The sequence below is a fragment of the Hippocampus bargibanti genome, linkage group LG07, assembly GCF_051943395.1.
Source record: "Hippocampus bargibanti isolate YZ-2025 linkage group LG07, ASM5194339v1, whole genome shotgun sequence".
NCBI classification, from domain to species: domain Eukaryota; kingdom Metazoa; phylum Chordata; class Actinopteri; order Syngnathiformes; family Syngnathidae; genus Hippocampus; species Hippocampus bargibanti.
This window is the reverse complement of record NC_142740.1, coordinates 14,683,230-14,709,944: the sequence shown is the minus strand read 5'-3', so window position 1 is coordinate 14,709,944 and position 26,715 is coordinate 14,683,230. Positions and strand designations below refer to the sequence as shown.

Genomic DNA, 26,715 nt, shown 5'->3' with positions numbered 1-26,715 from the left:
CTCTTTGACCACATCCATAAACCTCCTCTTCGGTCTTCCTCTCGGTCTCCTGCCTGGCAGTTCAAGACTAAGTATCCTTCTCCCGATATAGTCACTCTCTCTCCTCTGGACATGTCCAAACCATCTCAGTCTGGCCTTTCTGACTTTCTCTCCAAAGCCTCTAATATGAGTTGTCCCTCGAATGTACTCATTCCTGATCCTATCCAACCTGGTCACTCCCAAAGAAAACCTCAACATCTTCAGCTCTGCTACCTCCAGCTCTTTTCTACTTAAATTTTTTCTTTTCTTCAGTGGCACTGTCTCTAGTCCAAACATCATGGCTGGTCTCACCACGGCATAGGTTTGATTCGCATATTTGTTTTGGCAAAATGTTTGACGTCGGATGCCTTTCCTGACACAACCCTCTGTATTTATCCGGGGTTGGGACCGGCACAATAAGACACTGGCTTGTGCCCCCTTGTGGCTACATTATGCACAACTCTCATTTATTGCCCAATAATAACAATAATTGTAACATATATTTGAATCATATTTGAGTGCATTTATATCTGTTAGAAAACATTTATGTCCCAATTTTGGGGGTATTAGAATGGTTTAGGACATTTACATGGAAAACGCCTCTCTACTTTTCTACTTACATTTTTTTCCCCCCAAGTTAAGCGATTTCTGCCAGTACACATGCATTTTGTAAATTTAGCTACCACCGTAGAATAAATAAATATCACAAATTATGGTGTCAGCTTTCTAGGATGACTTATCTGGCAGGCCATGACAGTCAAATTTGAGAGGAACAGTTCAGGATAAAAAAATCTAAGTTCAGAATAAATAATAATCAGCAAATGTTGAACCCTATTTTGTCATAAATTTTGTATGGGCCGTAGGAGGACTGGGGCTTTTGAGGGGACAAAGGGTCCCATCCCGGCTGAAAATGAGGATTTAATGATGGCGTGCAGGTCCGGGCAAGTGATCTATAATGAATGGAGCTGAGGAGGAGCTAAAAGGCTGTTGGGAGGGCTATCGACGGAGAGGCGATTCTCTGTTTCTCTAATAAACGGAGAACACCGGTTTAAGGGTCTCTTACTGAGGCACAATGACTTTATGTTTATTGAGGTTTCCAACTCGAGTACAAGCGCAATACAAGCAGGAGTGCGCACAAAAGGCGCTTAAGACGGGGTTTGTATCTCTTTTTTTAAACAAAATAAGAGGCCTAATGCATTGTGGCTTGTCTCCCAAACAAATAGGACAAAAGGTGAGCTGAAGCATGCAATTATATTCCGATGAGATTTGACGAATATAACCCGCGTCGAATCAAAGTGACAATACAGCTGATGAAATGAACTGACTTGATCTGTCCACCTTTTTGAATTATTTCCAAATCAACAACCAGTCAGAACTTGCGTCAGTCACTCACTACCCGGGCTGATATTAGCTCCTTCGGGGTGGTCCAAAGCTTGTCGCTCAGTTGAGATGAAACACCTCAAAACACTGATTTGTTACGATGAAAAGGTTTCTTCAGCCGTCATCTGTACTTTCAAAGAAGTACAGATGACGGCTAAAGAAACCTTTTCATCGATGGACCACTCCTGTATGACTGAGAGCTTACACAGGCTTATTTGGTACCTAATTACTGTGCTACTTTACAACTTAGACAGGGCTTTGGCGGCACATCGTCAGTCCAAACTTAATACCAGCCATCAGGTACGTTACAATCTTTGAAAAGGTTTAGCAGAAACTGCTCATGATGAGGAAAATATCGTCATTTCTGCCAGTTCCTGTGCAAAATTGCACTGCAATGTGTTGGACCATCACTGGCACGTGTTTTTACTGGCAGCCCAAATGCTTCCTCCTTTTCCTGTGTGGCTTGGATACCGACCAAGTAATGTGATCAAATAAAATCAGACCCGCTGTACCGTAACTGTAACTTCAACACATTCAGTCGTGTTTTCCCCTGAATCAGATAACATGCTAAAATCTCCGTGGCCTAAGTGGCCCCCTGATCTTGTCAACTCATTGAAATGTTAATGAAGCTTAACAGCAATTAGTCATTTTGCACAAAGAGGAAATGCTTTCATCATCAACCCCTGACGATGATAAGAATGCATTCAATGAATTTATTTCTACAATAATTCAAAGGGTACGATGCCCGCTGATGTCATATTTATGAAAGACATAAATGAAAGACAAAAAAAGACATATTTATGAAAGACCTCACTTATCAGCAGTGTCTGTCTGCCAGTGACACATAACATTGCACGACACCCCCTGCACCATGATTTAGACCTGGTTCCACCTATTTCAAATTCTAGTCTACTTTATATCACAACTTTCTGGGCCCTAAATCTCACCTCCACCAAATATTCAATTTATCCGTATAATACTGTCATCACTATCCAAACTGTGGCACAATATCATATTTCCTGTGACTTATTTTATGCTAATTTGTCATCATAATTTCAAAAGAATGTGGATTTTGAACAAATATTGGCTTATCGTCCTGTGCCATGCTCTTCCGCCCACTTCCGAGGAAAACGATGATAACTAATTAGCCGTTGATGGATTAACTGCGCAGTGTTGAGCAAGCATCTCATTTAGGAAGCACATGAAAATGACGGGGCGGATGACAGATGACGGGGAAATTAGGGAATGAGATGTTACGGTTTGGAAGATGGCCAGCATTCATGTGTCTTATACACGCTATTAGAGTTAATGTGATATATATAAAATAAAGACTTATAATTTTGGCAAAGATATTTTATGGTGCACCGCCAAACATAACAGTACAAGCAAAACGCACATATACTGTATGTTTTTTTGTACTTGCATTCGTCAGTCTTTGCATACTGCTCCAATTGGTAGATTTTACATTTCTTGCATAATAACACATGAGCAACTGGGAAAACTCACTTGAATGCATCACGCAAGCTAAATACAACAATGGAGGGAAATAAGGGTCCTTTGTATTAGCTTTCAATCACATAGGGAAGCTAATTGTGAATAGGGGGAGTTTGAGGGCAACATGAAATGGGACTGCTGCAGCAAATCAGACACGAGATTATAATGTGAATGTTGGAGGTGTGCCAGTCAATCTTAGCTGGTAATGATGGTATTATGCTTTGTGACAGTTTGAGACTGGCACAAATCACTTCAAATACTTTTCTGGGGAAAATGGGGAAAAACCCACTTTGAGTTCAGAAAAAAGTGGAACTCAACCAGCGTCAGTTGACTGTTTGTGTTCCCCCTTATCCAATGTAAAAGCCATAATTCGACGAAGCGACAGTATGTAGGAAAAAGGGATTAGTGATGCTGTCAATTTACCGCCAACAAGCATGACTGCCTCTCTTCACACCTACTCTTCATTTATTGAGAAACAGCATACAGTGCGTCTTGCAGTGGAAAAAAAATGGTGCAAGTGCCGGCCGGGTGGCACGAGGGCAGCAAGGCGATGACAGAAGGAGGCATTATGGATGTCCACAGCAGGCATTAATGCACTTAATGCACTGCGAGAGGCAGAAATGGACTTTGATGGACGACATCGCTGAAACAGAACACAAGTCGTCTGTTACATCCAATCCCATTCCAGCATCCCATTCCAACATCCCATTCCAACATCTTCCTCTTCGTTCTCTCCTGAAAATGACGTTCACTCCATTCTAGTTCTGACTGTCAGTGATGGCAGCCGACCTGGATCACACACACACGTGAACAAATGCATGGACACACACACAACGACACGTTCCCCTATCGCCCGTTGCGATCTGTCTGACACCTCGCTCAGTCTACCACGAGGAAAAGCGAATAGACCACAAAAAGAATGTGGCAGGTCATTTCTAGCTTGGGCTCAATCACACAGACAAACAGTTTACGCAAGCAGATGCCAATGTTAGGACGCCACAAGAGTTGGGATTGATCTTCGAATTGGTAATGACCCAGTGTGCATCGGTGGCTATCTGTCATATTTTCTGTTTAGCATACTGGTCTCAAACTTTTTTTGGCTTCGGGGAGCGTTTTACATGGCAGACGTGTTACCAAGAACCCTTCCTTATACTCCTAATGCGAATTAAACTCCAGCATCACATCAAAGTCAAAGTCAAAGTCAGCTTTATTGTCAAATATGCTAATATGCATGACATACAGCACAGATGAAATTACTGTCCTCTCGGACCCAGCATGCAAGGCACTTATAATTACTTTAACAAACATAAACATGAAAACGCCAATTTGCCGGGAGAGGGGAGCCGCTGCGTGTTCACGCGCCGCCATCTGGGGAAATTTTTTTTTGAAAAAATAACAAATATGACAACACAAAGACACAGAGTCATTCATTCTTCAGGACTTGCTGTACCCTCTTTGTGATGACATGAAGCAGTTCTAGTTGAAAGAGGAGAGGATCAAAGCATCCATGTCAGCAGTGGATCAGGGACGTCATGGTGGAATTTGTATGTCTACTACAAGCTAAATGTTGAAAGCAAACACGAAGCTGTAGCATCCATTGACGAAAAGACATTGTCTCACATCTCCTGTCCCACATAAATCCGCCACAATTCCAAGCCGCGACAGTTCCACATACGCATCGGCGCTCTGCGCTGACGCTGCTTCCTTCCTATCGCGGGCTCCTCAAGCCATGCATCCATCCAACCGCAGACTGTCCAACAGCACCGACCTTTCAACTGAACAAAGCGGGGCTGTGAAGATGCTGCCCACCACAGGCGCAAAAAAAAGCACAACGGCCCCAGAGCTGTCCAGCGATGACAGTCAAATGGCTCCGACATTCCTCCCATTCAAAAACAGTACTGACATATTCATGCTGCCGAAAGGCCCAACCGCTAAGCACAATCTCCTCCTTGATGATTGTCGTGGCCAAAAATGCTGAAAAACAATCTGTATCCATTCCACGTGACGCACAACAACATAAAGTGATAAAAGAAAACACAATAACAAGACAAAAACAACAAAAAAGCAAGGCTCGTGAGAGCACTTGCTGATGGCTGCCTACTCAGGCGCCATCTTGGAAAAAAAAAAATGCCATGCCATAGGAATTAAAATGTTGGAGATTAGAGATTTTTTGGATAGGGTATTCATTTTAAAGTCACCAGGCAACATCTTAAACCAAGAACCAAAGACTTCTGTCCCCCTCAACCACTTTGTCCTGCTTTTCCACTGACATCCATTTACGTCTCCAGAACCTTTCCTTTTCACATTAACTGGTGCTCTTCTGTCACAGATCACCTTTAACGCCTCCACAAGCTTGCCTGTGCTCTCTTGCTCACCTCTGTTCCACATCTCATCGCTCTGAACAATTGATCCCCAGTACTTGAACTACAGCAGCATCTGTTCTTTAGTTTCTTGTCATCTCACCATTTCACTAGACTTCCATCCATTCACTCACACATGAATTCCTGTCCTGCGACTGACCGCCCTTCGATGCCCCCCTCTCTGCAGTGGATCCGTCCACCTCTCCATGCCCTCTTGCACCATCTCCCAACTCTCACAGCAGATTACAACATCATCTGCAAACATCAGTCTGCGGAGACTCCTGTCTGACCTCACCTGTCAATCAGTCCATCAGCATAGCAAACAAGAATGGGCTCCCAGCCCATCTTTCATGCAGACTCGCCTTCACCTTGTCATCTGTCACTTCAGTAGCAGGCCTCACCATTGTCTTATCGCTTTCGTATCACGGGTGTCGGAATTCGTGGAATCCAAATTTTTTTTTCAGGAGACCCTAAAAACGTCTCCATATATATGAAAGAGGCTTTAAATTCCACAGAACAATTTTTCAGCTTTTTTATACTTTGCAAGACGCATTTAGTCTGGAATGGACTCTCAGCGCCCTGTTTTGGTAACCAGCGCAGGCCTGGCATAAATTGCAGTCTAATAGCGCATGGATGGAGTTTTATTTCTTTTGGTATTTTGCTAGTGTGTCAAAAATACAAGGTATTTGCTCCAGTGTGCGCCGTTGTGGGAAGACTCACAAAGTGAAATTACGTAGAAAGAACTGCAAGAAGTTGTCGTTCAGTAGTGCATCACGCAGTCCCAAACTTGGTAAACTCGAATCTCCACAGCCTGAAAATGAAGCCAAACAGACGGGCACTTGTCTTCAACAACGGGTTTTACAACTGTTTCAGCAACTTCAGAAGTTCATGAAATAACGAACCATTAATTGACTGTGAAAAAGTGTATTTTGCCGATGGACATCTGACATGACAGATTTCTTCTTTTCGTGGAGAAAGAGATAAATCTCCCACATGCTTCTGCTGTGATGGAATCAGTTACTCAAATGAGTTGTATTATGTACAGTATTATGATGGAAGCATCCATTGTTCTTTGGGCCTTGATGTGTCTTCCAATCACAGTTATTCAATGTCTTGCCAAGTGTGTGTTGGTCATGTTTCATGGTTTTAGAATTGTGTATAGTACATACACACACTTTTATCAACACACCGAGTGGTTTATTTAAATTATAGAGGGAGCCGAACAGCCGTGATGTCCATATGGTTGCCTCCAGCTTTTCCTACTCTAATTATGTCATTGGAGAATAAATGTCAGGACTTGCCGGGGAGAGAAGAGTCTCAATGGAGCTTTGTAGCTTCTTTGGGGATTTTCCTTTTTTCCAGTTCCCTAGCTTCTCCCAATATCATCAATAAACTAGTCAAAGTAAATGTAACAAAGCATGATGGGAAGCTACGAGGTTTCTGTTTTGCGAAATGAAGGGAATTAATCATCATCCTTCCAATAATGCTATGTTCCAGGCAACTGGGGATGCTGCGAAATCCAAACCTCAGACTCAATGCAACTACATTTGAAAGCCACCTAAATTGCACTTCCCACCGGGGTCATATCCATTTACAGGGATGAAGACGTCTGACGCCAAGTATTGACTCCATTCATCACAAACATCATCCAAGTATGTTCCCTGTGGAAGGCGAAGTTGTTTGTTTACATTCAACTTCAGCGATGGATTCAAGAGTTGTCATGCTCACTGTGACACCGAGATCAGACATTTAGAGGGAGGTCATTCAAAAGAGAGGAACCAGCAATGGAAAAGGCTTGGTCCTCTCAGAGATACCGTGGAGTTCTTTGTGTCTCTAATAATATGTAGTCCACAGACCTGAGGCACTTAGCAGGTGTGTAGGAGGAAGGTAAGGTTTGAAAGATTTAAAACAAATAATTGGATCTTAAATAGAACTCTAAAATGTCTAGGGAGAAAATAAAGTAATGTCAAAGTAGGAGTTACAGTGGCTTGAAAAGTATTCATGCCCCTTGAACTTTCCTACATTTTGTCAAGTTCTGACCATAAACATAAATACATTTTATTGGCATTTTATGTGAAAGACCAACACAAAGCGGCTCACAATTGTGAATTAGAAGGAAAATTCGACATGGCTTTCACATTTTTTAACAAATAAAAAAAACGCAAAAAAGTGGCGTGCAAAGGTATTCAGCCCCCTTTTCTCTGAGTGCAACCAGTTGCCTTCAGAGGTTGCCTGATGATTGCTGAATTATCAGCTGTTGACCTAATGATCAAATGGAGTCCACCAGTATGTAATCTAACCTTAGTATAAATACAGCTGTTTGGTGACGGCCTCAGATGTTTGCTAAGAGGACACTGGTCAGTGAACAGCATGATGAAGTCCAAGGAACACACCAAACAGGTCAGTGATAAAGTTGTGGAGATGTTTAAAGCAGGGTTAGGTTGTCAAAGGATTTCCCAAGCTTTGAACATCTCACGGAGCACTGTCAAGAAATGGAAAGAGTATGACACAACTGCAAACCTACTAAGACATGGCTGTCCACCGAAACCTACATGCCAAACGAGGAGAGCACTGATCAGACGCTCTGGAGGAGCTACACTGCTACAGGGATCCACAGCTCAGGTGGGGGAGTCTGTCCATAGGACAACAATTAGTCGTGCATTGCACAAATCTAGCCTTCCTGTAAGAGTGACAAGAAGAAAGCCATTGTTGAAAGAAAGTCATAAGAAGCCATGTGAGAGACAGCAAAGGTGTGGAAGAGGGCGCTCTGGTCAGATGAGAGGAAGTGGAACTTTTTGGCCTAAATGCAAAATGTTATGAATGGCCGAAGACTAACACTGCACATCACTCTCAACACACAATCCCCACTGTCAAACATGCTGGCGGCACATCGTGTTGTGGGGCTGATTTTCTTTAGCACGGACAGGGAAGCTGGTCAGAGTTAATGGGAAGATGGATAGAGCCAAATACAGGACAATCTTTGAAGAAAACCTGATGGAATCTGCAAAAGACTTGAGAGTGGGGCGGAGGTTCAACTTCCAGCAGCACAACAACCCTAAAACATAAAGCTACAATGGAATTGTTTAAAATAAAACATATTCCTGTGTTAGAATGGGCCAGTCAAAGTCCAGACCTAAATCCAATCGAAAATATTTGTCAAGATCCGAAAACTGCTGTTCACAAATGCTCGCCATCTAATCTTGCTGAGCTTGAGCTGTTCTGCAAACAAGAACGGGGAAAAAAATCCAGTCTCTAGATGTGCTAAGCTGGTAGAGACATACCCAAAAGGACTTGCAGCTGTAATTGCAGTGAGATGTGCTTCAACCAAGTATTGACACAGGCGGGCTGAATACTTTTGCACACCACATTTTTCAGTTTTTTATATAAAAAAAAAATAAAGTCACGTAGAATTTTCCTTCTACTTCACAATTGTGAACCGCTTGTTGGTCTTTCACATAAAATGCCAATAAAATATATTTAGATTTGTGGTCAGAATGTGACAAAATGAGGGAAAGTTCAAGGGGTATGTGTACTTTTTCAATCCACTGTATGTGCTCCCTCTTACCAGTACCAAAGAAGAGGTGAGCAGCAGTATTTTGGACCATCAGGGGGTACTCAATGGAAAATTGGCTAACTCCAAAGTAAAGTGCATTACGTTAACCCCGCCAGGATGCGACAAAGGCATGGATTACTGTTTCAAATTGCTTATAAGGAAAGAGAGACTTTAATTTAACACACACTTTCTGCAATTGTCTTTGTGAGAGTAGATGTGTTTTTTTTCTAAATGGTACATTGTATGGATCTAGCGAGCTTTTGCCCTTCTGCTCCGCGGGAGGTTTCCGTCCTCCCTGAGCTCGCCTTAGGACCGGGGCGGCCCGGTAGTCAAGGGGTTAGCTCGTCCCGCTCCGGCCTTCCTGTGTGGAGTTTGCATGTTCTCCCCGGGCCCGCATGGGTTTTCTCCGGGTCCTCCGGTTTCCATCCCACATTCCAAAAACATGCATGGCAGGCAGATTGAACACTCCAAATTGTCCCAAGTTGTGATCGTGAGAGCGAGTGGTTGCTCGTCTGTGTGCCCTGAAATTGGCTGGCAACCAAATCAGGGTGTCCCCCGCCTAGTGTCCTAAGACGGCTGGGATAGGCTCCAGCACCCCCCGCGACCCTAATGAGGAATAAGCGGTACGGAAAAAGGATGGATGGATGGATGGATGGATGGATGGATGGATGGATGGATGGATGGATGGATGGATGGATGGATGGATGGATGGATGGTACAGTGTATGCAGCTTTCATTAAATTACGCATCATTTGAAGTTAAAAGCGGATTTGACAACAAAAGATGGAGGTCCTTCTACTTTGTAGACTTTAAATTGAATACTCAGAGGACATTCAACTGTTTTTCTGGCACTTGGGGAGTAAGCTGATCTAAAAGCACCCGACTTGATTTCATCAAATGTCGAATACTCAGAGGAATCTCTAGCCTCGCTCCTCAAGTTAAACACCGTTACCTCAAACAGCAATACTCCAAATAAACCATCATTTTTTATTATGTGCGTAGCACTCTTGCCCTCTCCAAATGTTTCTACCAGTGTGCAGGTGCTTGCCTCCAAACTCAATTATTGCCAAAGTTGCTCGGGAGTGTTCGCCGCCCAAGTAATACATCAATGTCGCAACGACGGCCATATCTACTGGCGGAATATGATTTTCTCATGTTCTCTTCAAATAAGTTCCCAAACAGGTAAAATGAAAACAAACTGCTATTTCTGCCAGCCACGGACCATTTAACAGGTGCCCAATAGGAACACAGACTGAGACTCAGAAGATGGGGGGAAAAAATAATAATTTGATGCTAGGCCCAACTGAGGAGATAGAAGAAGAGAAATTGCTTTCCCCGTTCCTCTGCCAAACTTCTATTCAGCCATGATCTATTCCACTTATTCTGGATGCTTGACTGATTGTTTGGGTGACTGATTGACATTTTACGTTACATTTCTTGTTTCTGTACTTGGAACATGCAGTGAAAAAAAGGGACAAAATCCACATTGGTGCTATCTCATGTCAAAACTCCACATTTAATTCCGAGCGTTAGCAACGAGCCCTCTCACTACCTCTTGAAAGTAATAAATGAGACAAGGGGTGATGCCTACGGACACATTTTCCTGTCAGAAAAGGGGATCTGTTCTCGCTGTGCTGTAAGACTAATGGACTTCTGGCAAACTTTACAGTGCGGCGGCTGCCAGGTTGTGTAAATGTATTGTAATGACAGCGAGCGGGACCACTCTAATGAGCCTTTATCCCCACTCTTGCGCCACCTTTCGCTGATTAATTGCTCCCAGGAAAAAAAGGTATTGTACCTGACAGCCCCACAGTCTATTCATAGTGATAGACTTCTTTTAAAGCGTAGAACTTTCTACCTTGGAGAGATTTTAGTCTCTACCTAAAATCCCATCATGAAAGTTAGCTAGAAATCAGGTTTCCCTTCTGAGTCTCCTCACAGCAGGTATTTTTCAAATGCTGAACGCGCTATCTTCGCTGCTCCTGAAAGCAACAAATGTAGCATTCATGTACTGAAATGAGGCAGGAAGGATAAAAAGCATTGGCGCATAAACAACGTATTCTTTGGCTTATTTTAATTCGGTGGGACAAACATCTCATGCCAGGCCGTTATCCAACCTAAAAGAAATTTGCCAAATGTGACATTTGAGCAATATGCTCAAATGCAGAAAAGCACAGGATAGTATCATATGGTTTTAATATGTACTGTATCTGTCTGTCGTTTGGCTGATCATCATGAAGCACTCATAAGAAATCATTTGTGGTCTCGGGACTCTTGACCTGCGTTTTATTTGAAGCGCAAGTTTAACATGAAAAGGTTGTCAGGAGGATGCAGCGTGGGGGTTTGTCCAGTGTCTATTGGGCTAACTCAATCCCAGAGAACACAATGAAGCCCCAGGCTGATTTCCAAAAGGCAAATTGTCATTCCGAGTGGCGCGGCACCCGTCTGCTGCTGGAGTTCATCTCCTGTGCAGTGTTCTCAGAGGTGGGAGTGGGAAATGGGGGAGGGGTGTGGGGGAGGGGGCTGCATCAGAAGACCACATAACGATGGTGGCCTGCACAATGAGGACGGAATGAAAGCGAAATATGATTGAAATGGAAAATCCAGAAAGCTGTTACGGCTGTCATTCAAACGGCCAGTCAATATATACCCTGATTCTGGGGGAGGGGTACGGCATTGGGTAACCCCGTCAGCCTGTATCGCATAGAAATTTTAACAGAAGAGCTGAACATTATGCACTCTTGACTTTTACCCATAACCCAGAAAGGACAGAATAATGTTCTTATCCGTGCCGCTGCGATCATATTAATTAGATGGCGTCAGCAATAGTAAGTGGTGTGATGTATTAAATATCTGTCAGACAGTGAAAATTGCTTTCAAAATAAAGGTTGAAAATGTAACCCTTTATGAGACAGCGCATTACTGCAGTGGACAGCTTATCATGTTATCACATGACAAGGTGCATAACCTGTATTTTCTCAAAATTTTAAGAGGGAAGAGATTCCATTTCGGGGCACGCTGGACACTCATTATGATTTGTTCAATTTAAGAAATGAAAGGTAGGTAGCCGCTTTTACACCAACTATAAAAGCTTTTCTTTTCTTTGCACGTGTGTAAGTTAGCCGACGAGTTGATGAAACAGACTTCACCCTTTCATGTTTTTGGCATCTCGTCTCATCAGGAAATAATTAACCCTTTCTTGGCGAGCAACTACGGCAGGCAGTGGGCAGCTTACCATGTTATCAGGTTACAGGGTGCGTGAAAGGGGTTTATTTATTGGACATTGCATTCATCCATCTGCTGCTGGGATGCAGAGAAGGTGGCATTTCCCCCACCGTTTGGTGCAATTCCGTCCCGTCATTCGGCAGTTTAGGTTTTTTACAGGTGAAGAACTGTACTTAAAGGGCTGAAGCACCACCTCCAGATGCATCCTCCTCCCAGCCCGTTTCTCCCGATAGTAATGCTATCAGGTGCAGCTCCCACCCTTCTAGAAGCGGTCCAATTATAAAGCTGTCTACACAGATTAAAGAGGAAGCCCATCTGACGGGAGCTCAACACACCACTGTGCAGTACATCAAGAATGCTTGTATAGAAAACAACCAACCTGACACACAAGTACCTCCGCACAGCTGTTAGCGTGACTTGACCGGATCAGCCCCGGGCACACATTCTGTCAGCGCGAGGAGTGAGCAATGAAAAAGCCATTGAAAAGAAAAAAAAAGCTATTCTTTTTTGAATTGCAGCAGAGTCAAAGCATGTCAAAATACATGGGTGGAAATTAAACCCAATAGAAACACATTCATGTCATTAAATCGGTTCAAAGTAGAGGTGGTTTTGAAAGTTGTCTCTGCTTGCGTTGCGCCATTCCAACGTAAAGCTTGAATCTGGAAATTTTGGGATCCAACGTCAACTAAGTTTTCTTTCTTTTGGTGTTCTCACAGCCGTTGTATATTCCAAACGGGCATGTGCTCCATTGTGAGGATAAACATAGTCGAATTGCTCGGCACCCGGTGGAAGCAGCGCATCGTGATCCCTTTTAATTCGACGTAGGAGTAATGTAAAGTCTACAGTGAAAGCAGAAAACGTTTTTTATGGCTGAGAATTCCTGCACTTTCTATGAAAAATGGAGCCCTTGAAGTGAAAACCATTATGTTTTACTTCGGTCTTGATCACAACAAGGTCTGAGGGGTAAACATCGGCCTCTTTAGCTACTAAATGTTCACCAGTTAGGCACTAATACACTCAACATCTGCCTGCTGCAGCTGCACATGGATACTGTAACGATGGCTAATTTAATACGGTTGTTAATGACATACTTTTGTTTGACCATACAGATCAATGTTGATTGTGCGATATCCAGAAAAACAGGACTTGACACCCACTATACACACACACACACGCACACACACACTACTAGCTGTCCATCATAGGTGATGATGACGCTTGCTCCAAGGGAGGAGATGTTGGGGGGGGGGGGGGGGGCTAGCGGCCGTTGAATGCGTCTGTCTAATTGTCTGTCTTGGTGGATTTGATGTATTTCAGGGACTATCCTGGCACAAGTGGTCTGCCAGGTTTGTCGGTTGGAGGCCAAAGTTTCGAGCTGCGTGGTGTTGATGTTGGCTCGTTTGAGGAGGTCCCTGGTGTAGTCCCTGAGGCGTCGCTTATGCCCCCTGCAGAGCGCTTTGCGTCTTTCAGCTGTCCATAGAGGACTTGGTGGGGCCGGCGGTGATCGGGCATGGTGTGTCCAATCCACCGAAGGTGTTTCTTTGCAACTGCCGCTTCCATGCAGATGGAATTTGTACGCTGAAGGATGTCTGAGTGGGTAACTCGATCTTCCCAGGACAGGCCAAGGATCTTCTGCAGGCTCCGGATATGGAAGGCCTCAAGGGTAGTAATGTGCCGGCGGTATGTGGTCCATGTTTCTGCCCCATAGAGGAGAGTGGACAGATACGCTGCGTTGTATACGGCAATCTTGGTTCCAATTCTCATGTGTCGGTTCATAAAGACTGTGCTGCGTAAACGACCAAACGGTGACCAGGCTTTATTTATACATTTGTGTACTTCAATGTCAAGGGAGCAATTGGAGGACAAAGTGGAGCCAAGGTAGGTAAAATGATCCACTATATTTAGTGAAATGCCATTGATGTGAAGGCTGGGTGGTGTGGGAGTTGGAGACACAGGTTGGAACATGAGCTCTGTTTTTTTAATGTTGATCTGGAGACCAAAAGACTGATACAAGCTAGAAATTGTGTTGAGAGCATGATGCATAGATTCTGAGCTCTGAGCTAGTACAGCACAGTCATCAGCATACTGAAGTTCGCAGATGTGGCAGATATTTGTCTTTGTGTCGGCCTGGAGCCGTCTGATGTTGAAGAGGTTTCCATCGAAGCGGTACTCCACCCGGATGCCATTTTCATGTCCGATGCCTTTGTGAAATAGGCACATGACAGCAGAGTGGAGGATATTAAAGAGCACTGGAGCCAAGACACAGCCCTGCTTCACCCCAGCGTTCACCCCGAAGAGCTCTGACTGGAGCTCTCCGTAGAGTAGTCTGGCTTGCATCCCGTCATGCAGCTGCTGGAGGATGCAAAGAAACTTGGGTGGTACCCCACGTTTGGAGAGGTGTTTCCATAGCAACTCACGATTGACGGTGTCAAATGCTTTGTTGAGATCTATGAAGGCTATGTAGAGGTCCAGGCGGTGTTCTCTGCTCTTCTCCATGAGCTGCCTAAATACAAAAATCATATCTGTGGTGGCTCTTGTATTCCGGAAACCACACTGCATTTCTGGAAGCACAGACTCTGAGAGATGCTTGACCAGCCTACTGAGCATGATTTTGGCCAAAATTTTCAATGCGGTGGAGAGGAGAGAGAATCCTTGGCTATTCCCACAGGCTGTTTTGTACCCTTTCTTTTTGTAGATTGCAATGATGTTGGCGTCCTTCCAGTCCTGTGGGAGCTTCCCATGTTCCCAGATGTAATGTATAAGGAGGTGCAGACGGCGCGTGAGGAGATAACCTCCGTGTCTCTGAAAAAGATGGTGGGGTGTCGCGGCTCGTGATTGGCAGCAGGTCTGGAAGATTGTCCAGAATTTTTTAGTTGACGGGGTTGGTGGTGTTGAGAAGAGTCTCAAAATGGTTTGCCCAGCGAGCAAGGATCTCACGGCGGTCCTTAAGGAGCACAGAGCCATCAGCAGATTGCACTGGAGCAAGTGTTCGCTTTCTAGGGTCATACAGTTTTTGGATGGCATTGTAGAAACCATGGGTGTTGTTACAGTCTGCCATATATTGGATCTCATGTGCCTTCTGCAACCACCAGGTGTCCTCCATGACACGGAGTGCCCGCTGGGTTGTTGCCCTTGCTTCGGTAAATGTTGCTTTCCGGGTGTGAGATGTTGGACAGGAGAGCTTTGTAGGCCTAATGTTTTGCTTTTAGAATGGACTGTATTTCATCCGAGTTTGAATCGAACCAATCCTGGTGTCTTCTCCTTGACTGTCCAAGCACTTCTGAGGCTGTGCTGTGAATAGCTTGACGCAGAGCTTGCCAGTCGACCGGGTCCACTGGGATCTTGTCGAGTTTTTCGGCAAGGAGACGTTGAAGGTTGGCTTTGAGGTTGGGGCTGGTCAGTGCTGTGCAGCAGAGCTTTCCATTGGGAGCTGTCCTTGGACGACAGGGATGTATGCGGATAAGGAGTTTGGATCTGACCATATGGTAGTCAGTCCAACACTCAGCTCCACGCATGGCACGGGTGATAAGGACATCCTTTAAGTCCTTTAAGTCCTGAGTGTAGCGGAGCGTCCCTTTGCCAAGGGAATGCGCCAGGTCATCACGCTTTCAAGAAGCTTGCACAAAGGTAGAGATTAAGGTGAGGGTATGGGTGCACAGGCCACACTTCCACCATCTTCACTCTAACCAGGTGAGTTTGTGGTGGCATGAGGACACTCATGACGACCATTTTCATTATTATTATTATTATTATTATTATTATTATTATTATTATTATTATTATTATTATTATTATTATTATTTCATGAATTTATTCGGAAATTGAAAATATGACGTAGAGCGCCATTCCTCAATTTGTTTGGGTTTTGTTTTTTTCATTCCTGGATACCGATAAAGCGCTGGTCATGGCCTCTAGAAATGTTTTTTTCTTTTCCACAAGGGATTGGATTTGCCTTTATTTGTCTAGCAGTGGAGAAATTTACATTTCACAGCAGCAAAGTGATGAAAGGAATGAAGTAGAAAAGGGGAATGCTGCCCCCTTTTTTCTGTTAGTGCTTTGTTCCAGCTTCAGCTGTTGTTAAAACGCTGTACTATATAAACGAATATGGATGTATTGCATTGTATTATGGACAGCCGCCCTCATTTCAAGATCATGTACTGTAAGAAGAAGAAAGTCTAAGGTACTTGGTTGAGGTACTAAGGTTGAATGTTGACGTCGTCCTAAAATTCAATATTCTGTGGGTCCTGGAATTCAAATGACAATGACAAAAGCCCTGGCACTGCAGTGGACACATTTTTGCACATCGTCTGGCAGTGAATGAGTTAAACATGTAGGTACAGTAGGAAAATTGTAAAAGAACAAAATAAAACTTTTAGATGTTCCCCCAAACCATTCTTACGCATGGATGCCTTCAAAGGACCTTGAGTTCAGTTATGCTGGAACAAAAAAAAGTCCTCTTCCTGAAAAATAAATCTGGGAATGTCGGTGGTTTAACACCATGAGGGCATCCCTCGCCACCGCTTACAAGGCGAGAAGAAAGTGAGCTCCCAGACAGTCACATCCCACCCTCACGGTGAGTGAATAAATTACGAGTGATTGTGCTTTGTAATGAATGCAACGGTGCATATTGTGCAAACGCGTTGCTTTTTAATGATTTAATTAAAGAACCTTGCTCAAACTGGAGCGGAAAATTTTGACAGTCAACAGAGGGGGGGGGGATTAGTGAGACGCGCGAAAAATTCCATGTTAATTTCTGCAGCCGTTTGGCAGATGTGCTTCATTTTTTTTCCTCCCCATTTCCCGCTTTTCCCACTCCACAATTGCCATGTTTACAACTGTCGGGATGCATGATGTCCTTCTAATTCTCCCACATCCACTTCCGAGCAGATGCCATCTGTGTCTTTGGCAGCTGAGCTTGTGTGTAATCATTAGACCGGATTGTTGAAATCCAATTTAAATATGCAAAGTTGTGTTCCAAACATCCATCCTGAAATTAATACATCTTTTTCCATCATACGACTTCTTGAAAAGAACATTGTGTGTGTGTGTGTGTGTGTGTGTGTGTGTGTGTGTGTGTGTGTGTGTGTGTGTGTGTGTGTGTGTGTGTGTGTGTGTGTGTGTGTGTGTGTGTGTGTGTGCGTGTGTGTGTGCGTGTGCGTGCGTGCGTGTGTGCGTGTGTGTGTGTGTGTGTGTCGTGTGTGTGTGTGTGTGTGAGACGTACACACTTAATGTGGCAGCGGTTTCTTAATTTCAAAACTACTGGCAAGGTTTGAATGCACTCTGACTTGATTAATCCCGCCCCTTCGATTCTCTGATCAAAGCCGCACCCTCAACAGCATCCTATTTTGCTCTTTTCCAACATTTCTTACGGCACATGATCATGAACTCATGTAGCTGACTTAAAAACATCTCAAATAGTCACATAGATTATGAGCAATAATCAAATCAACCTAATCTGGATCGCTAATAATCACAACGAAAGAGTCTCTGAATCTCCAACCTGGCAAGAAAGATCAGCAAAAAACGCCATATCACCTTTCGGGCTTTCCATAATCAAGGTGCCACTATAATCGACTGTTGTACACCTAAAGAGTTTGATGTTTCTCTTTATTTGTAAGTAGGTTCGTTGTCAGATCTCCCAGGCAAGTGACACATAGATGTAATGTGTCCCATGGCTTGATCGTGGCGTGGAGTCGAGCAGGGCGTTTCGTCGTGCTGTAAGTGCGTGCCTGTGCGGGTCTTTGCAAGTCTCTTTGAGTCTGTATGAGTCCGAGATGATTCTGATTCTCTCTGTGCCGCGACGGCTACTTTTATACCATTTTCAAGCGTGGGACATGCGTCAGGCCAAGACTCACATCAAAGAGATCAAGGGCTTGAAAGACATCAAAGGGTTGAAAGGTGCACTTCCGTGTGACGCCACACACACCCCTAAATCGTTTGTTCACAACACAGCAACAGAAAAGTCATCAGGACAAGGTCATAATCTAATTATGTCCAATAATCAGTCTGCTAAATGTTGCGCTGCAAGGTCGCAACATTACTGTTGAACACTTGGATCTTACTTCTCTCAAGAGTCAACCACGGTGTCTCTGAATTTTCTTTGCGCCTCAGGAGAGAAGGGGAAACTAAGAGAAATTTGGTTGGGTGAAAATAAAAACAATATCGGTGAGCGATCTGTTTGTAGAAACATTGATCATTAGAGACAAATTAACTCATTCACTGCCAGATGATGTGCAGAAATGTGTCCACTCTAATGCCAGGGTTTTTCTCATTTTCACTCAAATTGCCGGACACAGCTGTACAAAAGGCAAAGGTTGCCCCTCGTGGGAGTGAAAAACATTGCCAGAGGTCTGACTAGCGCTTGATTGGGACCCCGAAGCCCGCAAGAAAAACCATTCCCGAACGAAGTTGGGAATGGCATTCCATGTCACGCTTTTCAATTCCCAAATAAACACAAACACACACACACACACACACATACACAACATGCGAGCAAATACTGTTCATAAATTGTCACTCAAAATTGTCATACAAATTCCTTCAAACGAAACAACAACATTGGTTGAATTGTCTGCCATCATTTCAATCCAAACTATTAATTCAGGATTAAAAAAGAGATAATAATTGATCAGATAGTGACGAATATTTCTGGTGGCCAAAGACAGAAAGCACAGTAATCACATGGAGCATTTTCATGCATGCTCATCACGCTCGCCATGCATATTCACCCTGATTTTAGTGCAGCGTTTTGACATTTAGTCACGTAGTAAAGATCACGGCGACGTTGGTTTCGTGATCTCCTTCACAGCAGTCCTTCTGACATTCTATTCACATGCTGTTTATACAGAAGTGTAACATGAGGGTAAAAATAAAGGTTGGAGATGAGGGCTTCTACAGGCTGTATAAAGGGAGGTTTCTGAACTACCTCGGAAGAAAGAAAATAACCGTGTCAAAACTGTCCCCCTGTATTATTCATACAGAACATTCATGTCGTAACAAGGTGTGAAAATTTGGTTTTTACACGCACATGAAAAAGAGGCTTCTTGTCTCACGGTAATGTTAGCAAAATCAATTGCTGTGTCAACGTTGTAACTCTTATTTGCGTCAGTACACGAACTAAAAAATGAAAACTGAAGAACATTTAAAAGTGAGAAAAAAAATGTACAACTATTAAAACACTGTTCAAAGGGGTATTTCGGATACCAGCTCCAATGAGAGCGATGCAACGTCTATTTGAAGCAACAGATATTTGAACATGGTGGAGCAAGTCTTGTTGCCAGCTAATGTATAGGAGTTAAAATGGATATGAACTTATTTGAATTCTCATCAATGTGTCAATTAGCTAATCAGAATCAGAATCAAAAAGCCTTTAATCGTCCTACAATGTGGAAATTTGCAATCGACAGCAGCAAAATTGAAAGGGGGGGGGGGTTAAAAGATAAAAACTAAGTATTCTATGCATAATATATATAAAATAAATAAACAAAATAGTAGAACTGAAAGGGATTTAAAAAGGAGAAGGACAAGATCATATAGGGGGTAAACAGTAAATAATGTTCACAATAAAAGCACAATTATCTGGGAAAATAGGCAAACAAGATTTTATGTTATTTATATAATTAAAAAATAATTAATTATGCTGCTATTCTCGGATTAAATTTGCTTTAAATCAAAAAACAACAACAACAAAAACACCCTCGTGCACGTGTATGTTTCTGCCTGATATATAATACCTCATTTCATTCATACATTAAGGGGGTGGGGGTGTTGTTGTTGAACGGTTGCCAGGGCAACCTACCGGGGTCATGATTTTCCATTTTATAGGGCTAAATAAATAAATAAATGATTTTATTGAGAGGACTGCACATGTAAGCTCGTTTTGGAACTAATAATGGCCTTCGCCGTGAAACACCCAGACCTCAGCCAGCAGAGTCACTAGAATGCATTAATGCGACCTCGTGAGGCAGAGCTCAATTAATAAGTCAGTCAGCAGCCTCATGCACACACTATCGCACACATTACACTAAAGACATTAGTGCTGCTCTAAATCAAACAGGATATGGGACTACTTGATATAGGAACCTGAATTACAGCCTGGTATGAGCAGCCATATCGGTATGACAAACCAGGCATTATACTGTACAGCAAGCCTCAGTTTTCAGTGAACCTCCTTCAATTTGCATTCTACCACTTTTTTTTTATATACATATTTTGAATGGAACTTCACCAACAACTTTTTACTTAAAAATGCATATACTGTACAGTACTTGTACATATTTTCTATTTTGATGTCTTTTTTTATAATGGCTAAAGATTTATCATTCCTTAAAAGATTCCATGATAAACAATATATGCCAGTGAATCTTGTTACATCGAATACATTTTGAATGGCCTTTTCAGCCAATGAATAATAATAATAATAATAATAATAATAATAATAATAATAATAATAATAATAATAATAATAATAATAATAATAATACATTACATTTTAAGCGCCTTTCAAAGCTCTCAAAGACACTTTACAGTCACAGACAAGCATAGGTACTATAATAAATAAAATACAATCACATATAGAAAATTTCTCATAAAAACAGCCACAAGGTGTTTCACCTTGTGAAATATGTGAAAAGACAAAAATACACCACTCACATCAGCCTCTGAAGCCCAGCCATTCATTCATTGACGCTATTTTGAGAGAAGATTAGAAAGGACAAATATGTTTTTCAATTGTAGGGAGTAAAAGTTTATCAACAATCAAATACAAAAGTATTCATACATTTGAAATTTACAGTAATAGTTTCCTTTCTTCATTACTTCAATTTCCCACTGTGGTTCATTCCCGAAGGTTTTACGTTTCCTTGATTGCATTTCGCTTCCCATTTTATACCATCTTTCAGGTGAGGACCAAAAAACGTGTTTTCTTAATTTTGGGGGAGGACGTAAAAGGTTGCTTTCTTAACATAGCACGGTTGAACGTTTTACTTATCAAACTACTGTACTGTACAGTGAGACCTCAACTTACAAACACCTCAACTTACAAACTTTTTGTCTTACAAACGTCAAATTTATGAAAATTAAACCTTATAATAAGCACTATTTTCATAATACACACCCACCACGGCTGGCAGAGTGATCTTTGGCGGAAGCACACGACCGAACAGCACCAGAGGTTGTTACCAACAGTCCTTATGGAAGGTGACTCTCCTTCCATAAGCCATCAACGACCATCAAAAAGGTAAATAAAACTTTACTTTACAGCACAGTTTATGTCTTTACTCACAGTCCTCATGTAATGCGCCTCTCTTTCCAAACAGCAATTCCCTTTGACCTTCGACCTCCAACGCCATTCCATCAAGCCATAAATGACCATCACAAATGTAAATAAAGTGACTTTATGATACAATGCAGTGTATTTCTTTCATTACAATACAATAGCACATTTATTATATATAGAATAAGGTATGTTGGGTGTAGTTTTAAGGCTTATTTAATTGAAAAGTATATTTTATGGAAACGGATTATTCCCATTTTAATGGTTTCCTATGGGATTTTTTTTTTAGATACACACTTTTCGCCTTACACACTCTGCCTGGGAACCAATTAAGTTCGTAAGTTGAGGTCTCACTGTTTTTAGATATTTTTTCCGGGATTGTTTTTTATTTTTCATTTTCAATGAAGGCACCCGACACCCATCTAGCGGCAGCTAATTGTAACGGCAAACTGTCGGAAACAGTTTCGCGACACTGAACCGCTTGACGATAGAATGTCACACAATTAACATGGCCGAATCTTTGATATGCAGAGAGACACAATACAGGTAGGAAAAGAAAAACATGTATGCATTGGGAATGTATGAATATGGGGAATGAAACGTGAAGTTTTGATAATGTGCAGGGTGAGCTCAGTGCTAAATAGAGATGTGAAGCAGTTTGGAAAGAAGTTCATGTTTGATAGCAACGAGGAGACGTGCTGGAACTCAGACCAGGCAAGTCGTTCAAGCAATGTCGGTCCTTCTGTTCTTAATCTGTCATTTGAGTCGTGTTGATGAATGTTTGTGTTTTGTCTAGGGTGACTGTCAATGGTTGATTTTGGATTTCCCTCAGTCAGTTAACATGTCTGAGTTAAAAGTTCAGTTCCAGGGAGGCTTCTCGGCCAAAACATGCAGGTTGGAAGGTACAATAGCCACGTTAATAATGTTAGATTTAGTTCTCATTTAATATGTAAACACAGTAGACATAAAATAATTGTCGATATACTTTTGTTTCTTCCTCCTTCCCTATCCAGGAATTATCAAAATCTTCTTTTGAATCCTGTCTTTGCTCTTCACTTTAATTGCCACAATTTATTTATGGAACCTGTAAAAATGTTAATTTCAACAAAACGAAGTCTAAAAAGTACCAACCTTTGGCTTAGCATGTACTGTATTCAGATTCTCTTTCCTGTTTTTTTCCCTGCAGGTTGTTCAGATGGAGATTTCACTGTGATCAGTCATTTTTACCCTGAGGACAACAACTCTCTTCAGATATCCTTCATTATTTTTGCCAGTATCAAATTTGAAGTCTTTTAGTTAACTTTTTTTTAACATATGTGTCGTGAGCGAGGGTACCCCTCTAACACGCAAAGTTATTCAGTGCTCAATAATATTGTTACTGAGTGTGTTTGTCATCGCCGGTGTTATTTCTATGACTGAAACCCAGAGACTGCCTTAACTACACACCCACTGCTTTCCCATACAGGAGGCGGCTCCCGTGGACAGAGTAAAAATAACATTTGAGAATAGCAGCGACTTTTTCGGGAGAATTATTGTTTATACGTTGGACATCCTGGGGAAGAAATCCTCGTGACCCAGACTATGAATATGGGAACAATACACAGGACATCAGAGTTGTGGGATGTCTTTGCTGCCACCTTCTGAATGGATTGGAATGCTGTTTTTTTGTACAGAGAATGGATGGACACTACAATGGGCAAAAGTACTGATGATGCAAATCTCAAGAGACCACAGCAACAACTGAAGTTTAAACCCATAAAAATTCAGTTGTAGAGCCTCCAATGGTGGATTTATATTTCTATTCAAGCAAGATTTACACTGCAGGTCTACGAGTTGTCATCATGTTGTTCTTTTTTTTTTTTAGTTCAAAAATGTTCCTTAAAACATCTGTACTTCTTTAAAGTAAAGAAGTACAGATGGGGTGGTCCATCTGTACTTCTTTACATTAAAGAAGTACAGATGGACCACTCGTGTACGACTGAGAGCTTATACAGACGTTCCTTAAAATAATACATTTTAGGCACACCCATTTTTCAGCCAGTTAATCAATTGAATTTTAGTGAAGTGCCACCTTGTAGAAATGAATCATGATTCTGTCAGATCGCACAATTCAAAAAAATCATCTTGTTTACATTCAGTGTTGCTGGTCTACGGACAAACTATCTTCCTGCACAGTTGGCAAATATTATACTGCCTTGCATAAAAAGGAAATAAAAAATCACTTTCACATTGTCACTGTAATTTATCGGCATGCTGGCTTGTAGAGTCTAAGAATGTGGTCCTCCAACACCTTCTGAACTACAACACACAGAAAAAAGGTAATACGTATTGTACCGATAGCGTTAAATGCTTTCTCATTTAAACACGATAATTACTTTTTTTGTACCCCAAGGCAACAGCCAAGGCCATTGCGCTGTAACCAGAATCAGACTCTGTAGTCATGTCCGCTCCTTTGGCTACAAAAGAATACAATGATCAATTCGGATAGCAATTGGACATCTGTCATACTGTATATGCATGCAATGTACAGTTAAATGAATGTACCCAAGAGTGCCTCAACGCATTTAACATGGTTTCCTCGAACAGCATACAGAAGCGGAGTTCCTCCATTCTGCAATCAAAACATCAGATTTCAATCTGCAAGCATTTCCAATTAGTTTATCTCTGTTGGGCGGTATCATGACATCTAAAAAATGAATACCATACTTTTCTAGATTATTTTTTTTATTCCATCTTCCTTGAGTTACCAAACGCCACATTGTCCAAGTTAGTATTGTACCTTCTATGGCTATCATATTTTACGACTTGTACTTCTATTATTGTCCCAAACTCTTTTACAAAGGTCTTAGCGCCATGAATAATGCAATAAATAAAATCTTGAGGTGGAATAATACCACCCAGCTCTTGCAATGTGAACAAAGAGTTGACATTTTATATTTCTCAGACTACAGTTAGCTGTTATAGTTTCTGCCCAACAGGGACAATTTGCAGATCCTATGCAAGTTTACCCAGTCGTAGGTGTTGACATCAACCCCACGTCTGAGCAGAAGCTCGATGACGTCCACGTATCCTCCGGAACTGGCCAGCGTCAGGGCACTTTCACGGTCCCTTGCAACTATTTTGGGGTCTGCGCCCTGGCACATGAATTACAACAGCATCAGTGAGTGATTGCCACGAAAAGACTTCTTCCTCTTGCCTTCCAACCTTTTCCAAGAGCAAGTCCACTACTGTTTTCTCTCCAAACGCTGCCGCCCACATAAGAGGAGTGAAGCCCCTTTCGTCCTGTTTGCTCAGCAATGATATGTCTGCAAAACAAGCAAACGTTACAATCCAGAGGTAACAAATCTAGTTTTGTGACTCCAGGGACTCTTTACATGGCAGATTTTTTCCCCTAAAAACACATTATCCTTGTTAAGCATAACTCCCGTGTTTGTACTTTACCAAAATACAGTAAAGTCTCGTTATATCGATATCGGATATATCGATAGTCCCGGTTATATCGATACTATTTCTATGCACGCACGGAGAAAATTACATGCAAACAGGGTCGGATATATCGATAGTCCCGGTTATATCGATATTTTTTCGGAATCCCTTGAATATCGATATAACGAGACTTTACTGTCGTTCAAAAATGGGCATTTTTTAATGAAAAATATTGCATTATCACAATATTTCATATTATTCATACATATTATATTGTGACCCACCATCTACACTCCATAGAGCGCGGTTTGAGAGGCCTTTGCCAAATAATATGTGAATCGTGTAATGCCAGTTCATCCATCCATTTTCCGTACTGCTTATTCTGCATTAGGGTCACGGGGGGTGCTTGAGCCTATCTCAGCTGTCTTCGGGCACGAGGCGGGGCACACCCTGAATTGGTTGCCAGCCAATCGCAGGGCACACAAAGACATACAACAGTCACTCTCAGGGACAATTTGGAGTGGCCAATCTGCCTGCCATGCATGTTTTTGGAGTGTGGGAAGAAACCGGAGGACCCGGAGAATACCCACGCGGGCCCAGGGAGAACATGCAAGGACCGGGACGTGAACCAGCGACCTCGGCACTGTGAAGCCGGTGTGGTAACCACTCGACTACCGGGCTGCCTGTAATGCCACTCAGTCACTGCTAAATGCCTCACCTTTATTTAGTTGCACTTCCACTTGTAAAACCTCGCCCTGGGCAGCAAGCTGATGTATGGACAGAGCTTATAATGGGAAGGTCAAATAAATACAGTACATAAATTCAGTCAGGCACTTACGAAAAGATAAAAGTACTACTTAAAATGATTGTATAAACTCACAGTCTAACTTTGCTGGACGTGCATTAACTTCATTGCCACGTTGCCTGTTTGTGAGTGTGTCTAAATGGTTGGAGAGGCCCTCTTTGTCCACATCAGCAATCTCTATAGACACAAAATTAGGTCAGGCTAAAATAAGAGGACATTTGACTAAAACTACATGAAAAATTAAGAATGGACTAAATGTTTCAGGTGATGAGAAAATATCTGAATGTTCTGAGAAAGCTTCTGTTGACACCGTTTGTAGCCAGCAAACTAAGTATCATTCTAATTATCTTTGTAACACTATGAACACGTGTTTCCTAATCTGCCACACAATTCTGAGATTAAAGTTTTAAATGTCGACTCTGGCCTTCCTGGGTGGAGTTTGCATGTTGTCATGACCCTCGCTCTCTTGGATTATTTCTTTCTTTTTAAATTCCAAAACATGCATACTATGCAAGTGGTTTTAATGCAAATATGAATGGTTCTGTTTGTCAACATGTACCATGTAACCACTCCGGAGTGTTTCTCGCCTCTGTCCAAAGTACATCATTTGAGAAAGGTGAAATATCAGTAACCCCACTCTTTGCAAACCACAACAACAATAAGCATATTCTTAGAATATGAATTGTAAAATTATATATGTTTGTATCAATGGTACGTACACTGCTGTATATTGAGCATTCAATAATTAGTTTCAAAATTAAGTACAGTATGTACATCCTATAACACACACGCTTTGTTCATCTCACCACTGTGTTCAAACGATTTTGCACTTGATGTGTGATCATTTTGGTCCTCCTCTCCTCCAGCATCCATTATTGCCGCTGCAAAGAAAAGTGAACACGTTCACTGCATACAAGAGTTAAAAGTAGAAATTCAATCGCAATATTGAAGTTTTACCACATTAAGTTTTAGTGCCAAATTTGCACTAACTTCATTGAGGCAAAAGTGAAAGTAGGTTAACTTCACCTGTCTCGAAAGTCGAGGGTGAGTTGATAAATACATTTAGTATTATCAACGAAAATTAACTATCGAAACGGTGAAATCAAATCATGTTAGGTTTGAAGAAATTCCGTGTTCGGGAGCTTTAATTTTTTGCGAGGCCAAATTTTTATGGACTTGT

The 26,715-nt window shown here is 42.1% G+C and overlaps 2 protein-coding genes across 4 annotated transcripts; one reads left to right on the top strand and one right to left on the bottom strand.

Moving 5' to 3' along the window:
• The first annotated feature begins 21,771 nt into the window (after positions 1-21,771).
• nr2c2ap (nuclear receptor 2C2-associated protein) lies at positions 21,772-23,531 on the top strand. Its single transcript, XM_089000661.1, has 5 exons — positions 21,772-21,850; positions 21,928-22,018; positions 22,101-22,206; positions 22,491-22,555; positions 22,749-23,531. The coding sequence occupies exons 1-5, from the start codon at positions 21,813-21,815 to the stop codon at positions 22,875-22,877; spliced, it is 429 nt and encodes a 142-aa protein (XP_088856787.1). The 5' UTR covers positions 21,772-21,812; the 3' UTR covers positions 22,878-23,531.
• On the bottom strand, positions 23,257-26,710 carry rfxank (regulatory factor X-associated ankyrin-containing protein). Of its 3 annotated transcripts, none has more exons than XM_089000657.1 (9): positions 26,562-26,710; positions 26,342-26,416; positions 25,611-25,712; positions 25,449-25,514; positions 24,509-24,609; positions 24,313-24,438; positions 23,849-23,915; positions 23,680-23,760; positions 23,257-23,602 (listed from the first exon to the last, which is right to left on the bottom strand). In XM_089000657.1, the coding sequence occupies exons 2-9, from the start codon at positions 26,406-26,408 to the stop codon at positions 23,547-23,549; spliced, it is 666 nt and encodes a 221-aa protein (XP_088856783.1). In that variant the 5' UTR covers positions 26,409-26,416; positions 26,562-26,710; the 3' UTR covers positions 23,257-23,546. The 3 variants fall into 3 exon arrangements, with proteins under 3 accessions (XP_088856783.1, XP_088856784.1, XP_088856785.1); XM_089000658.1 differs by having other exon boundaries at positions 23,257-23,597; XM_089000659.1 differs by having other exon boundaries at positions 23,691-23,760.
• Between the last annotated feature and the right edge of the window lie 5 nt (positions 26,711-26,715).

Coding starts and splice junctions, on each gene's coding strand:
- rfxank (XM_089000657.1), bottom strand. CDS start 26,408: ATGGATGCTGGAGGAGAGGAGGACCAAAATGATCACACATCAAGTGCA. Junction 25,713..26,341: donor AAAATCGTTTGAACACAGTG/GTGAGATGAACA, acceptor TTGTGTCTATAG/AGATTGCTGATGTGGACAAA. Junction 24,610..25,448: donor GGAAGTGCAACTAAATAAAG/GTGAGGCATTTA, acceptor CTTGTTTTGCAG/ACATATCATTGCTGAGCAAA.
- nr2c2ap (XM_089000661.1), top strand. CDS start 21,813: ATGGCCGAATCTTTGATATGCAGAGAGACACAATACAG. Junction 22,207..22,490: donor CAAAACATGCAGGTTGGAAG/GTACAATAGCCA, acceptor TTTTCCCTGCAG/GTTGTTCAGATGGAGATTTC. Junction 22,556..22,748: donor AGGACAACAACTCTCTTCAG/ATATCCTTCATT, acceptor CCTTAACTACAC/ACCCACTGCTTTCCCATACA.